The sequence below is a fragment of the Gadus chalcogrammus genome, chromosome 7 (assembly GCF_026213295.1).
Source record: "Gadus chalcogrammus isolate NIFS_2021 chromosome 7, NIFS_Gcha_1.0, whole genome shotgun sequence".
NCBI lineage: Eukaryota > Metazoa > Chordata > Actinopteri > Gadiformes > Gadidae > Gadus > Gadus chalcogrammus.
In genome coordinates this window covers 9,263,500-9,279,003 of record NC_079418.1, presented here as the reverse complement: position 1 = coordinate 9,279,003, position 15,504 = coordinate 9,263,500, and the positions used below count along the sequence as shown (strand labels likewise).

The following is a 15,504-nucleotide window of genomic DNA, read 5'->3' as shown; positions in this document are numbered from 1 at the left end:
ATACCCCATGAACTCGGACCATGAAGACGACGTCGTAGCACACACAAGCAGATTTGTAAATAGATAATTTTGTACATGCGCCACGACCAACGCTCTCCCCTCTCCCCACTCTCCCCTCCACTCCGAGAGGGGAAGTCCCCACACCTTTATCTCCGGAGGAGGTCGTTCACGGGATCTATCAACCCCGAACGTTTTTCCCCAACGTTTGACGCATTCAATTTGGTGACGCCCCTTTCCCAGCAGGGGGTCCTGATTAGACGTCCCCCAGTTAAACAGCGGTGTTCCCCCACACCAGCGGTGGTCTCCGTTGGCCCCCTCCTCACCCCCCTGGTTTTATATCCCTGCACACGGTCGTTCTATAGTCCTGCTCCCTGCACTGTCCGCACAGTCCTACACACAGCGGTTTCCAGTCACATAGTCAAACACGGCAGGGTTGGCCTTTCACAGTCATAATCCTGTACACAGCGGGGTTCTCCATAGCCGTACACATTCAAGGTGCTACGCTTCTGGTAGCCCAGCGGTTAGCGGTCGTCCCCTAACACCCCCCCCCCACACCAGCCGCCCCAATTTACATGTGGTTGATGGAACTTTTAAATCCACCCCTGATTTTCTGATGCGCTGCGACACGATACTTATTTAGGTTTGTACATTCAGCTTTAACGTTCAGCAGACATTTTCTCGAGGGCATTCCCTTTGCGCCCTCAGGGGAGAGTGTGTGTGTGTGTGTGTGTGCGTGTCTTAAGACAACGACCACTACTGTGTGCGTTTGTTTTATTGAAGTCACAGGGTGATTGAGTGAGGAAGTGTGTGTGTGTGTGTGTGTGTGTTCAACTACAGAGTGTGTGTTGAACGAAACAGTGTGTGGGGGACGGGGGTTTTCAGCCGAGGCAGCCGGGGGGGGGTCACAGGAAGGGGTTCATGATGGACAGTTACAGAGGAAATTAGCATATTTGCACACAACAACAAAGACCTAGAATCTACTTCTGCTGCTAGTTTGTGTAATTTATCAAGCATTTTTGAGAAATATTTATTTTTATAAGCCTAATAAAAAAAAAAAATGATATTGAAAGTCACTTGACCAAAAGACAGTTAAACAAAACACTGGCAGTTGAATGTCGAAATATCGTGGATCGTGTGAGTGGAAATTTCTATTTTTCTCGGGTAGTGTGAGCTTTTTAAATGTTAAAGAAGCGACGTGTAGGAATTTCTCGTTTCATTCATCGCTGTTTTTTGCCGCGACGTTCCTCTGGCAAGATAGCAGGAATTCCCGTTTGAAGGAATTCCGCGAGCCAGAGGACATTTTGTTGAAAGTGTTGATGTTAGACGAATCGGTCCCAAGTGAACCGCTTATTTTTCACGTTGTCTCTTTTAAAAAAGTTGTAAAAGTTCTCAAATTTTTCCGATTTCAATTTTATTTTATTTCTTCTCGATGACGGGCAGAAATTTAAATTTCAATCGCTCAAAAGGCTTTCCGATAAATCTGCTTTTTGGGGAAGCGGCTCACGGGATCCGAATTCTAGCACCAACAGCTCGGCGGTCAGTATCGACAGCGATGCGTTTGGAGAAAATCCTACAGAAGTTGCCTTTAAAGTCATATTGGACTCTCTATCGGATCTGTAAGCCTGTTCGCGTAACAGGCTGTCATTGCCAACAAATTCTGATCTGCTGGAATCAACCGTCTTTAAATCGGCGAACTAAAAAAATCGGAAACCAACAATGCCAAGGTTTGGATTAATAAAATAAAAACAAAACGTTAAGATCAAAAATGGTAAATGAGAAAAAAAATAAAAAACATAAAATAAACCAAAAAAAAAGACAAAACATAACCGTACGAAAAAACAATGTCCAGATTCTCTCCAGTTATTTCCATTTTAATTTTTTGGTTCATTTGAGTTGCTGTTTTTTTTTTCCTTCCCCTACACTCTTGTGAATGTCTGGCAAGTGGCGATCTTTATAGTCTTTGTAACACAAATAAATAAACATGTGGATCTGTTGATACTTTGATGTCATTTGCATCTTTTTTGGGGGCCTTTCGTGTGTTGGTGTTCGCTCATGTTAAGGCCGGGGGTTGGGCGAAGTCTACGGGAACTCGACAAGTAACTACAGCCGGATAGCCAGCATCTAAACTATCTAAGGATAGCAAACACACAAACTAAAGTAGAATAGAGAACACACAAACTACATCAGTAACTACAGCCAGATAGCAAACACCGATACTTCAACCGGATATAATCTGAAATGTTGATCGTGACATCGGCTGCATGACTAACTCGCACTACTATGTAGTTCTTTGAAAAATTATATTTGGAGTATCTATTAGGTTTGCCTGACCGGGTACTGGGGTTACAAATTAGCCAACTGGCTTGAAACCTATGCAACACATCTACACAAAATGTTAGGGCATGGACTGTGATAATTGTGTATGTAATGTGCACTGACAAATACACAAATGAAAAAATTGCAAAGACACTACAGCAGGATAGCAAACAAAGACAAGGATTCATTTTGCGAGGCGTGCTCAATTAAAACCCTCAACCTAAAGCTGTTCCATGTTTTGAGTGTGTCCATCACTCACACCTGGTGGTGTAATATGTCACCTTTTAATATTTATAAATGTCAGTCGATCAGACTTGCCCGCCTCCAGGGAGGCACAGGCCACCAAAACAAGCGCCCCCTTCGTAGATTAGTGCTTGATGTATTAGTTTAGCCCTCTGTGCAACACTTAAATATGTGCGTGTTTTATCATCATTTTATAATTAAAGGTTTGGTTTTGAAAATGTAACGTATGGGTTTGTCTTTTTTCTATCAAGTTCGTCACATAACGATCAATTCTGTCAGTTATTAATTTTGTGTTTATTTTTGTCAACCACAAACGGAATGCAAATATTTTACAGTACAAAAATAGTCTTTACAATGTAATCAAACGATTTGAATCAAAACCCAGACATTTCTTTGTATTCTTTATAAGTTCCCGTCGGGCAATTATTCAGATAAAACTGGCCCCAAGGTTTTGGCCCAAAAGTAAAATGTTCAGTTTGAACTACAAAGCATCTGTGAATTCCTTAAAGGTGACGAACCGTATTGTTTGTTATGAGTGTGATCGGACTCTTCTGACATCACAAGTGGGCGTGTCCGCCTAGATATCTTGCCGACTTCATAAGTCAGTTTCCAGGAGGTTCGGACCTGGTCTCACTCACATCTGGTGGTATAATATATCGCCTTTGGAAAAATGTATAAATATAAAAACCCTTTCTTGAATGACTTGGTAAAAACACATGTAGAATCGAACTTGCTGCTTTTTTGAGTTGAGTCAGATAAAGCTCATCTTCCTTCTGATGAAGTAAGAAACACTGAATCATGAATCAGAGGTGATCATGCCGGTCCCGTTCCCGCGGTCTTCGGACTCGCCCGGCCAGAAGTCTGGGTTGCTTTTGTACCACTCGACTGGAAGAGAGAGGAGACGAAACAACATTTTAAAAGCCGACAGAGATCCACGATGGCCCACAGTATGAATGCCCTTGTCCGGTACTCAGACGTGGTATTATGCGTTGCTGCTGTAACCGAGCCACCATTGAAAAACAATCCCAGCTCGACTATAAATCAATCCATCTCTCTTCCCATAGTCGGGTGTGTCTCAAGAAGGGAGCTATTCAACACTATTGCCACAGTCAACCAAAAGTGGGACTAGACTATTAGGATGGAGGGGGTCCTGGTGACCTTTGACCTGTTACCTGACCTCCTGGTGACCTTTGACCTGTGAGTTACCTGTCCTGCGGAGCCCCTCCGTCCAGGGGACCCTCGGCCTCCAGCCCAGCCCCCGGAGCTTCTCGCTGCTCATTGGGTAGCGGAGCTCCAGCCGCGGCCTGGTCGGGGAGGTCACAGGTCAGTGTGAATGTGTGTGACATCTAACCTAACTGCTAACGCTGCTGATTCACTGCGCCCCATTGGTTAGAACCTAAGCCAATCGGAGTGCGGTTTACTTTCCATAATCGCTTTCTGCCCAGGTCATCTATTTGACTTTGCGAATTATAAGGTAAGATTAGATATCCTTCATTCATCCCAGCAGGGAAATGTAGGTGTTTCAGCAGCCAGCATACATACACAGAATACAACACATATCTACATACATAAAGTACATAGCCACGGTGGAAAAGGAAAGTTGTATGGATGGTCCGTGTGCATAAGTAGCTGTTACTCATAGATAGGAATACAACATACTAGCTCTGCCACTGCATAGAATGACAGATAAATAAAGAAATGCGATCAAAAAGTGTGCAAATATACAGGTGAAAAACTACATACATATATGCAGCTCAGGGTAAAGTTTGAATGAATATTCTTTCCTAACTAAAGGAGTCATATATACATTATGCCATGGGATTAAGTAATAGTCTGCTTGGCTAAGGATATAGCCAATGAGGCACAGTGAATCAGGAGTAGGGTTTGTTTAGATATCACAATTTGGCCAAAATATGACTAAGGCAATTATGCTATGTGGCTAACCATATGTATGGAAGTATTGCATCGCCCGCCATTCAAGGCTTCTATTTGCATCTTTGCATTGACTATGTATGCACGGTTAGGAAGTAAAAAAATACACAAACCAGGGAATGAAGGGGTTCAGACCTCCACCCGACAATCCTGAGTCTTTCCGAGCGTTTATTAGCCAACTTTGATATGTGTTTTAATTAAGGCTGCCCGGTTATGGAAAACGATTATTTTTGTTAAAACCTGATTGTTCAAAATTGCATTTATTCAGCATTTCTCTCCGATAACACTTTGAAATTACCCCTTAAGAATAAAAATACTGTACATAGATGTATCCAGCTTTTCTGCAATTTCTATAAAACATTTAATGAATATAATATACTTTTACGTTTTATATTTATTACATAATTGAATTAGTTTGTGTGACCAAGAAATTGCGATCAAATCCTATTAATTGCACAGCCCTAGTTTGAATAGATGTGTCATTTTGTGTGTAATGACTTTTTCGATTCGAGTGGAAAAAGACTATAAAGAAATACAATAAGAACAGAAAGTACGAATGCAAACAAAAATATACGCTAAAGTAAATGCTAAGGTACATGCTGAAGTAAGGACAAAACAGAACAAACAGGGAAAACAAAAACGGACGGTATAAACAATTAGAATTATAAATTACAAAAGTATGCTCTTTCATTATACATACCTGTCGGGCACAAAGTCAAGCCAGTCGCTCAGTTGCGTTTCCGGAACATCCTGAATCTGAAACACAGTTTAAAGACCTCATGTTGATGCCATCTCGGGTGTCATACTACGAGACACGTCAAGGTATCGCAACGTTAAGCTCGGTTGGATTCTCTTTTTTCCGACAGTTTTCCAGTTTTAAAGGGGACATATTACACCACCAGCTGTGAGTGGGATTAGCCTCTTCTGACATCACAAGTGAGCGTGTCCGCCTAGATGCAACGTTTTCTACGGTCCACTGGGTAGGCTGGTAGAATGATTTGGTAGGACGTAGGAGACATAGTGAACGAGGACGTATGAGAGTAAAAAAAGAATAGTGAACGAGGTTGTAGGAGACAGAGTGAACGAGGACGTAGGAAGCCTAGTCAGGGCTCCAGACTAACTTTTTCCTTGGGTGCACTGGTGCGCCTAAATTTTTAATTTGGGTGCACCAGCACTTATTTATCGGTGCACCCAAGTTTTGAGTTGTTGAGGGGGGGGGGGGGGCGTTGGACCGTGCCTGCCTTGCGCTCAGTTGTTGACGGGGGGGGGGGGGGGGGGGGGGGCAACCGGGCAGCTGCACCGGTGGCAACGTCGATATTTACGCCATTGATTAATAATATTTTGACCATTAAATAAATGCCGAATCTGTATCTCTCATAAAGATCGTCAGACAATGCCAAGGGATCGGTTCTGTCCCGAAAACCCTCTGTCTCCGGAGAGACGCCTGTACGATAAGTGCGCCGAGGTCCATGGGAACACCCACAAATGGTGACGCCATTATCGGAGGAGGGGCTAGGAAGCTGCGCACGCCGATATAAGTAGCCGATCTCCGGGTAGACTCGCTGAAAAGCTGCTCCCGACCTGGTTTGGTTGCGAGCGTCAGTCACCAATGGTGATACAGCGACGCTTAAAGAGATCGACTTTCATGGTACAGCTAACCCAGGCTTTCAGCTCACCATACCTCGCTAACCCTCTAATCGAGCTTCGTAGTACAGGCCCCTGGATTGGGCTTCGCGGGTTTGTTTACCGGCGTTGCTATTGTTACCGGTCTTGCGTGTTCCAACGGTTTATTAGGAATCGAATAAATCACTGTCTAATCAATACTTCATTCACTGCCTCTTCCGTGGTTATTACAATATTATGAATAGACTGCTCTGTAAAAAATAATAATAATAATATACCAGATAGATTTTCAGTCGCACCGGTGCGCCCAAATAAAATATTTGGTCGCACTACCCCGAATTCTAGGCGTATGTGCGCCCGAATTAGGCGCACTCTGGAGCCCTGCTAGTGAACGAGATGGTTACCAAGGTAACCAGTAAGGCTAAGGGGTCGTACCATCGTGACTAGCTCCCTGTTGGTTACCATGGTAACCAGTAAGGCTAAGGGGTCGTACCATCGTGACCAGCTCCCTGGCCAGCTGGAGGATGGGCACCTCATGGCCGACGCCCATGTTGTAGACTCCGCCCACCGCCCCCTGGGCGAGGACCAATAGGAAGGCCTCGATGACGTCGTCCACGTACAGGAAGTGCCGGGACTTGGGGGCGGAGCCCTGGATGGTGCTGGGACGAGGAGGTAGGAGACATGGTGAACGAGGAGGTAGGAGACATAGTGAACGAGGAGGTAGGAGACAAAGTGAACGAGGAGGTAGGAGACTTAGTGAACAAGGATGTAGGAGACATAGTGAACGAGGACGTAGGAGACATAGTGAATGAGGAGGTAGAAGAGGATGAAATGCAGAGTGAATGAGGAGGTAGGAGGCATAGTGAACGAGGAAGTAGGAGGCCTAGAGAACGAGGACGTAGGAGACATAGTGAACGAGGACGTAGGAGACAGTGAATGAGGAGGTAGAAGAGGATGAAATGCAGAGTGAATGAGGAGGTAGGAGGCCTAGAGAACGAGGACGTAGGAGACAGTGAACAAGGAGGTAGGAGACATGGTGAATGAGGAGGTAGGAGACATGGTGAATGAGGAGGTAGGAGACATAGTGAACGAGGAGGTAGGAGACATAGTGAACGAGGACGTAGGAGACATACTGTAAGAGAAGGTAGGAGGCATAGTGGACGAGGAGGTAGGAGAGTATAAAAGCAATTGTGAACAAGGACGTAGGAGGAGTATAAAAGGCATAGTGAACATAACTAATGCTGACCATTTCTTGTTGGCTTGCAGGAGGGACACGAATCTTGGAATGACCTAAAGGGAGGAGAATTTAAACAATGGCGAGGTAAACTGATGTGATGAATTGGTTTGCCTCAGGACTATTATAAAGGTGACATATTACATCACCAGTGCCCTATATACTACGAACCTCAATTAGTGGGTTAGCGAGGTATGTTGCCCTCAAAGCCTGGGTTAGCTGGGACCCGAAAGTCTATCTCTTTTAGCTTAACTGTATCACCATGGGGACTTATGCTCTCAACCAAACCTGGGGTCTCATTTATAAAACTGTGCGTGGGATCGTTACTAAAAATGTGCGTACGCCCAGAAGGCAAGTTTTGCGTGCGCCAAAAAATATTCAGATTTATAAAACCCTGCGTACGCACACCGTACGCAATCTTTGATTTATAAATCACAGAGTGCCTACAAGAGTGCGCAGCTGAATCAGCTTCACGTTCCGCCCTGTACACGCCCCTTTTTAACCATAAATGGTCAATGCAAATGAACTCATGAATTCGATCTGCATATAAAAAAGACTCAGATGCAAGTATTTTGTCTTGTCGGAAACAATGGCAGAAGTACTGAGAAAAGCAAAAAAGCGAAATTTCACCGAGGTTGAAGTGGGGACACTTGTGGGTGACATGGAGGCCCAAAAGGTAGTTTTGTTCGGCGGTCACGGGATTGGGATCGCAAACAACAAAAAGCAGAGTGAGTGGCAACATGTTGCTGCAGCAGTGAACTCTGTCAGTAGCACGGAGCGCACAGTCCCAGAATTAAAAAAGATAGAGTTACATAGAGTTACATATTTTTATGTAGCCTACCAATAAATCGTTATGGACCCTAAATACCCTCTCCCTCCGAATCCTGCCATTTGCATGGTCCGCCAGAAGTGCCTATGGTGCAGGATTACCACGGCGCTCACCTCTGCATTTATAGGGTTACGGTAATAAAACTGACCGAGAACACCTTGGATAATCAGTTTGTAATCACCCACGTAAAATGTTCTTGAACATAACCCCTTTTTAATGCCTGATTTGTCATGAAAAGCATCAAGAGTAACGGACAACGATTGTGATGAGGAGTGTGGCTTGGTTTTCCACACTTGGGATTGAATTGACATTTGATTATGTGTTTACAGTGTCACATAAAAATATTAATGTTATTGACACATGTTGGACAGATGCTTTATTCCATGCAGTCGCGCTGTCAGTGGACAGTATGGAGTGACGGGATTAAATATAGAGATTTTTTTTTTAATTTCTATTCTAAGGAGATGTTTCTGGAGTTATAACTGAGAAATAACGCAGTTGACTTAATTTATTCTGATTAGGATTTAACGCATGATACGGGTTGAAATTAAATTATGAAGGGCGATGATAAAACATAATCGTTCTTCTCACTCTAACAATTCTTCGGTCTGACTTCAGTTCACCACCACACCATCTGTGTCGCCAATTCTCCTTTTCCTCCAAACCATGCGTCAGAGTTTGCTTAGGGCTGCGCACATTTTCCCGTCAAGTTGGTTTTTTATAGATCACAACCTTGGCGTGGAAAGTCACGTACGCCAATTTCAGCCCCGTTTTGTGCGTACGCAACGGTTATAAATGAGTCTGGAGCAGGTTCTCAGCTAAGTCTATCGGGTTACATCGGCATGCGCAGCTTCCTAGCCCCTCCTTTGACAATGTCGTCACCAATGTGTGGGTGTTCCCGTTGACCTCGGAGCCCGTATCGTAAAGAGTCTCTGCGACAGAGACTCGGGATCTGTCTTTCGGGACCGATCCCTTGGCATTGCCTGAGAATATTCTTCATGAAAGAAACAGGTTCTCATCAGAGGGTATTCACTATTTGATAGTCCTTGTTGGACTTTATGTAAACAATCCTCACTGTTGCGCAGTGTGTCTCCGTGAGAGAGTGGTAGAGTGTTGGTAGCGCGTCAGTCTTGACTTTCTGCGTGCGGGGATCGTCTCCCACGTGATGCGCCTTTATGTGAAGCTTAAAAAGTCCCAATTCTTATGTCATATTGAATACTTAATCACAAAAGGTTATGGAAGTAATTTTTTGTGCTTATTGCAACTTTAACCCATGTTTTCAAGGCCGTGCTGGCGGAGGAGGTGGAAAACAAGCGATACATTTCTTACATAGGGTGTATTTAAATTGAATTTCATAAATTATAGAATAAGGCAGGTTGGACGTTGCTTATGCATTTCGAAATTATCATCACTCTATTGGGATTAACGGCGAACAATTGTGCATTTGGCATAGTTATTTTATGGACAATATGAAGAATCTTTTCACTTATACGAATTTACACAATGGGCTATTTTTTGCCAGCGCGCCTTCCAAGCCTTATTATGTGCAACTGTGTTGCCCCTAGCTGTTATCTGATTTTTTAACTCCTAATAGGACTTAATTATGACTATCTGTTCCTCTTGAGTGAAATAGACTGCTCTTGATCTATCCAGTTTGTAAAGGTGAGTAAAATGACGCGATAAACGCCCCCTTCACGTTAACACACATTGAACCGAAAGAGGAAAACCTGGCTCGACTAATCGAATCCTAAGTGAGCGTTGTAGTACCATTTAACTCTGATTGCGAGTTGTGTCTCTGTCGATCCAGGTTTTCTCAAGAAAGCCTGGGTATGTTCAGCGTGGTTCGTAGTAGGGCACAGGTGTGAGTGTGATTCGCCATTACAAGCTACTTGTGATGTCAGAAGAGGCAGATTTTCAAAAAAGCTTGTAAAGGCTAATCACACTCACACCTGGTGGTATAATATTTCAACTTTAACCTTGTTTCAGGAGCTGTACATCTGGTGGTCGAACTCGAGGAGCAGGAAATTCGGTGCGCATTTCAATGTTTGCCTATAAAGCTTCGGAAATGCAAGGATTTGATTGGTCTTTATAATCATCACTCATCACTTAATGACATGTGTTGGAAGACACACCCCATTGAAGAATAATCGGTGTATTGAATGTTAATTAATGTACGTTAGAGCCCGGCCGATATTAACGGCCGATATTAGGCATTTTCCAAACTATCGATTTTTTGGGTTATTGTGTTGTTGTTCAAAGACATTTTGATTTTGACTTTTCTTTTGTGACAATAAAACAATAAAATAAAGTTAATTTTTAAACTACATTACATTATTATTTTAGTGAGGAACTCATAAATAACTACAAATAACCAATGTTAGGGAAATCTGTTTGTTTTGTTACTCGTTTCTGGAATTTCTTTTTTAAATATATATTGGCTGATATATCGGAATATCGGATTTTTAAATCACCAAATATTTGTATCGGTATCAGCTTAAAATCCTTTATCGGTCGGACTTTGATGTACGTGATAATTAAAGGGACCTTTGTGGTTCTTACCCTAGCTATCTCTGTTGTATACGGGGAATGGGTTAACCTAGTGATTGTTAGTGCTTGGCACTTGATTCTATGAACATCCTTACTGTACCGACAGCGATATATTGTTGTTCCTCTTTCTTCTGACAAATGTATGTTGCTTTAGATAAACTTTCTGCTAATGTAAATGTTGCAACCCCACACTCTACATATCCCATATCCACCATCTGTTCAGTTTTCATTCTGTTCAAAAAGTTCAAAGTCTGAACATTTTTGATGAAGAAAAATAAAAAACGACTGATAGCCCTTACTCCTTTTTTTCAAGTTTCACGTGATAATTAAAGGGACCTTTGTTGTTCTTATCCTAGCTATCTCTGTTGTATAAGGGGAATGGGTTAACCTAGCGATTATTAGTGCATGGCCCTTGTTTTTAAGAACATCCATACTGTACTGATAGCAGACTTTCTTCGGACAAATGTTCTTATCGTCAGTCATTTGGATCAACGGGTCTGCTAATCGCCCTGAATGTAAATGTTGCAACCCCACAAAATGATCCATAACCACCATTTGTTCTATTGTGAATTCTGTTCAAAAAGTCAACAAAGTGAAGTCAAAAAAGCAAAAAGCAATTACATTGTTAAAAGAAATCAAGTTAAAAAGCAAAAAGCAATATATTGTTAGTTAAAAGTTAAAAAGTTAAGTTATAAAGCAAAAAAGCAAAAAGCAATACATTGTTAAAAAAGTTAGAAATTAAAAAGTTTAAAGTTAAAAAGAAATAAACTTTTTTACATTGTTAAGTAAAAAGGAAAAAAGGAAAAAAGCAAAAAGCAAAAAACATTACATTGTTAAAAAGTAAAAAAGGGACGCATTGTCTGACAGTACCTTCTCTGGGTACTGCCTGGGTCCATAAACATTGTTGCTTCTGGTGACGATGACTGGAAACTGAAGCCAAGGAAAAACAACAGACACACAGAGGTTCCTTTAAAGGTCCCATGGCATGCTACTTTATGGATGCTTTAATATAGATATTAGTGGGCCCCAAACACAGTATTTGAAGACGTTCCTGAAATTCCGCCGTGGTGCAGGAATGACAGCTACTGTCCTCACATTGAGCTTTCCCAAAATGGTGCCGTTCGGTTTCTGTAGCTTAATGCAAATGAGGAGGATAGAGGCGGTCAAGGAGGAGTGTCGGGGTGTGGCCCTGAGCAGCTTGCAGCCACCATGCGCTCTGTTTACAGTGGATGAATCGCAATGGCGAGGCGCACACAGCCTTTAGCCGTGTTCTGTAAATATTCTAGAACACACTGGAGTCCTGGAGCTCTATATCTAAATAATGTCATATTTTACATAGATATCTATATCATCTAATATATATTATCACGGCCAAAAGCTGTGTGAGCCACCAGACGATATTATGAATCTCAAACGACCGAGTCGGGTAGGCTGGTAGACTGATCTATCCAGCGTACATCTAGCTGGACCAGCCCCCCCGTGTGTGTGTGTGTGTGTGTGTGTGTGTGTGTGTGTGTGTGTGTGTGTGTGTGTGTGTGTGTGTGTGTGTGTGTGTGTGTGTGTGTGTGTGTGTGTACCTTGTACTCATCCCAGTAGGACTGAACTAGGCATTCGGCTGCTGCTTTGGTAGCAGAGTAGGGGTTAGATGGTCTGAGAGGACTGTCTTCATCAAACACCTGCAGACAGACATCATCCAAACACCCTTCACAAAGACATCATCAAACCCCTTCACAGACATAATCAAGCACCTTCACAGCCATCATCAAGCACCTTCACAGACATCAAACACCTGCAGACCGACATCACACACACATCAAACACCTGCACACAGACATCATCAAACACCTGCAGACCGACATCACACACACATCACACACACACATATCAAACACCTGCAGACGGACATCACACACACATCAAACACCTGCACATAGACATCACACACACATCATCAAACACCTGCAGACAGACATCACACACACAAACACCTGCACACACACATCAAACACCTGCAGACAGACATCACACACACATCATCAAACACCTGCAGACAGACATCAGACACACATCAAACACCTGCAGACAGACATCACACACACATCATCAAACACCTGCAGACAGACATCACACACACATCATCAAACACCTGCAGACAGACATCACACACACATCAAACACCTGCAGACAGAAAGACATCATGAAAATATAAAAGGATATATAAAAGGAATAGTGAATGAGGATGTAGGACAGTATAAAAGGAATAGTGAACGAGGACATAGGAGACATAGTGAACGAGGACGTAGGGGGCCTAGTGAACGAGGACATAGGAGAGTATAAAATGCCTAGTGAAGGAGGACGTAGGAGACATAGCGAACAAAGAAATTGGAGGCATAGTGAACGAGGACATAGGAGACGAGGACGTAGGAGAGTATAAAGGCCTGGTGAACGAGGACGTAGGAGACACAGTGACCGAGGAGTTGGGAGACGAGGAGACACAGTGAACGAGGAGGTAGGAGACAAGGAGGTAGGAGTCTCGCCTGCAGGCCGCCGCCCCCGTAGACCTCGTCCGTGCTGACGTACACGAAGCGCCGCAGGGCGTGGCCGGCCCCCCGGGCCGCGGCCAGGACCACCCGGGTACCCTCCACGTTCACCCTCTGGAAGAGGGAGGGACAGAGGTAGGAGGTCTCTGGGGGGAGACGGGGAGAGGGGGGGAAGGTTAGGGAGGACGCCTCTGAGGGGGAGACTGGGGGGAGACAGGAGGGGGGGAGGGGGGAGACAGGAGGGGGAACCCTCTAGAGGGGAGACAGGCGGGGAAGGGGGAGAGTTAGGGGGGAGACAAATGAGGGGAGACTGAGGGGAAGGGTTAGGGTGGACCCCTCTGAGGGAGGAGGAGGGGCGGGGGAGGAGTCAGGGGATGGTGCGTGCGTGCGTGTATGTATGTATGTATGTGTGTGTGTGCGTCATACCGACGTGTGTCATGGCGGCCAGGTGAAACACCACGTCGATGTCCTCGGTGTTGAAGAGGTGAGAGACCAGACGCTGGTCACACACATCACCCTGAAGAGAGAGAGAGAGAGAGAGAGAGAGAGAGAGAGAGAGAGAGAGAGAGAGAGAGAGAGAGAGAGGAGAGAGAGAGAGAGGAGAGAGAGAGAGAGAGAGAGAGAGAGAAAAAAATCACACATGGGGTAAGAGCGAGCAGCGACACAATTTGAAAAGGACACAGGTTTAATTTTAGCAAATAATATATATGATATAATATTTATTTATTTTAATCTGAAAAAAAGAGGGGAGAGAGAGACAGAGACAGAGACCAAGAGAGAGAGACACAGACAGAAAGACGGACAGAGATAGAGCAAAAGAGAGATAGAGGGTGACCAAGAGAGAGACAGACAGACAGACAGACAGACAGACAGACAGACAGACAGACAGACAGACAGACAGACAGACAGACAGACAGACAGACAGACAGACAGACAGAGAAGGACTAAGACAGGCAGAAGGACAGACAGACAGCTGACCTGGATGAAGCAGTAGTTGTCCATGTGCTGAACACTATGAGACTCCGGGGGCTGCAGCAGTAGTCCAGCTGTGAGGGACCGAGGGGCACGGGAGTGGTCGTGAGAGTTATCGCGAGGTGTAATATGTAATGTGGTGTATCGCTAGAGTTGCGAGTGTTATGATATAGTAATGTGAGGTATCGCTAGAGTTGCGAGTGTTATGATATAGAAAGTGAGTAACCGCGAGAGTTAGTGATATAGTAAAGTGTAGTTATCGCGAGAGTTGCGAGTGTTATGATATAGTAAAGTGAGTTATCGCAGAGTTGCGAGTGTTTATGATATGGGTAAAGTGAGTAACCATGAGGAGGTTATGAATATAGTAGTGATTATCGCAGAGAGTTGCAAGTGTTATGATAGAGTAAAGTGAGTTATCGCAAGAGTTGCGAGTGTTATGATATAGTAAATTGAGTTATCGCTAGAGTTGCGAGTGTTGATATATAGTAAAGTGAGTTATCGCTAGAGTTGCGAGTGTTTTGATATAGTAAAGTGAGTTATCCGCGAGAGTTACGACTGTTATGATATTCAAGTGAATAATCGCAAGAGTTACGACTGTTATTATATAGTTTAAGTGAGTAATCGCGAGAGAAGTAGTAAAGAGGTCTCACCACGTCGAGTTGAGGACCCCCACTGGGGGCGCGCGGTGAGCAGGGGCATACAGGTGAGATCCGCTGATGACGCCCACACACACACACCACACAACACACAACAACACACACACACACACCACACACACACACACACACAGCACACACACACACACACACACACACCCACACACTACACACACACAACCACACACCACCACACACACAGTTTTCGAAGGTTATCATCACACATGTTTCTATTTTCTAGTGAACTAGGACTTAGGAAGACGAGTACAGTTTACAGTATAGTGAACAAGGACGTAGGAACGCAGCCAGTACAAAAGGTACATTGAACCTGACGTAGGAGACATTACCTTGTTACGTTATAGTGGTATACCAAGGATGTGGAGACTGAGCACGTATATCATAGGGAATATTACTTAGGAGTCATAGACGCTAGGAAAGGTATATTGAACAAGTGGACGTAGGAGACGTAGACGATTATAAAAGGAAAGTGAACGAGGACAACGCGCGGTTTCATGGACCACATAAGGACTCACATGAAGCCGAGCCTCCGGTGACCATAACAGTCTGGATCGACTCCATTTTTCGTTACGGTCCGTACACATCGGGCTCTAC

At 44.0% G+C, this 15,504-nt stretch overlaps 1 protein-coding gene across 1 annotated transcript; it reads right to left on the bottom strand.

Moving 5' to 3' along the window:
* Positions 1-987: 987 nt before the first annotated feature.
* LOC130385956 (dTDP-D-glucose 4,6-dehydratase-like) lies at positions 988-15,471 on the bottom strand. Its single transcript, XM_056594740.1, is given in 13 exon segments — positions 988-3,444; positions 3,766-3,863; positions 5,192-5,247; positions 6,608-6,773; positions 7,361-7,404; positions 11,595-11,654; positions 12,302-12,400; positions 13,262-13,410; positions 13,691-13,781; positions 14,243-14,280; positions 14,283-14,310; positions 15,263-15,276; positions 15,426-15,471. Coding segments are annotated over 13 exon segments (978 nt in total). The 3' UTR covers positions 988-3,355.
* Positions 15,472-15,504: the final 33 nt, after the last annotated feature.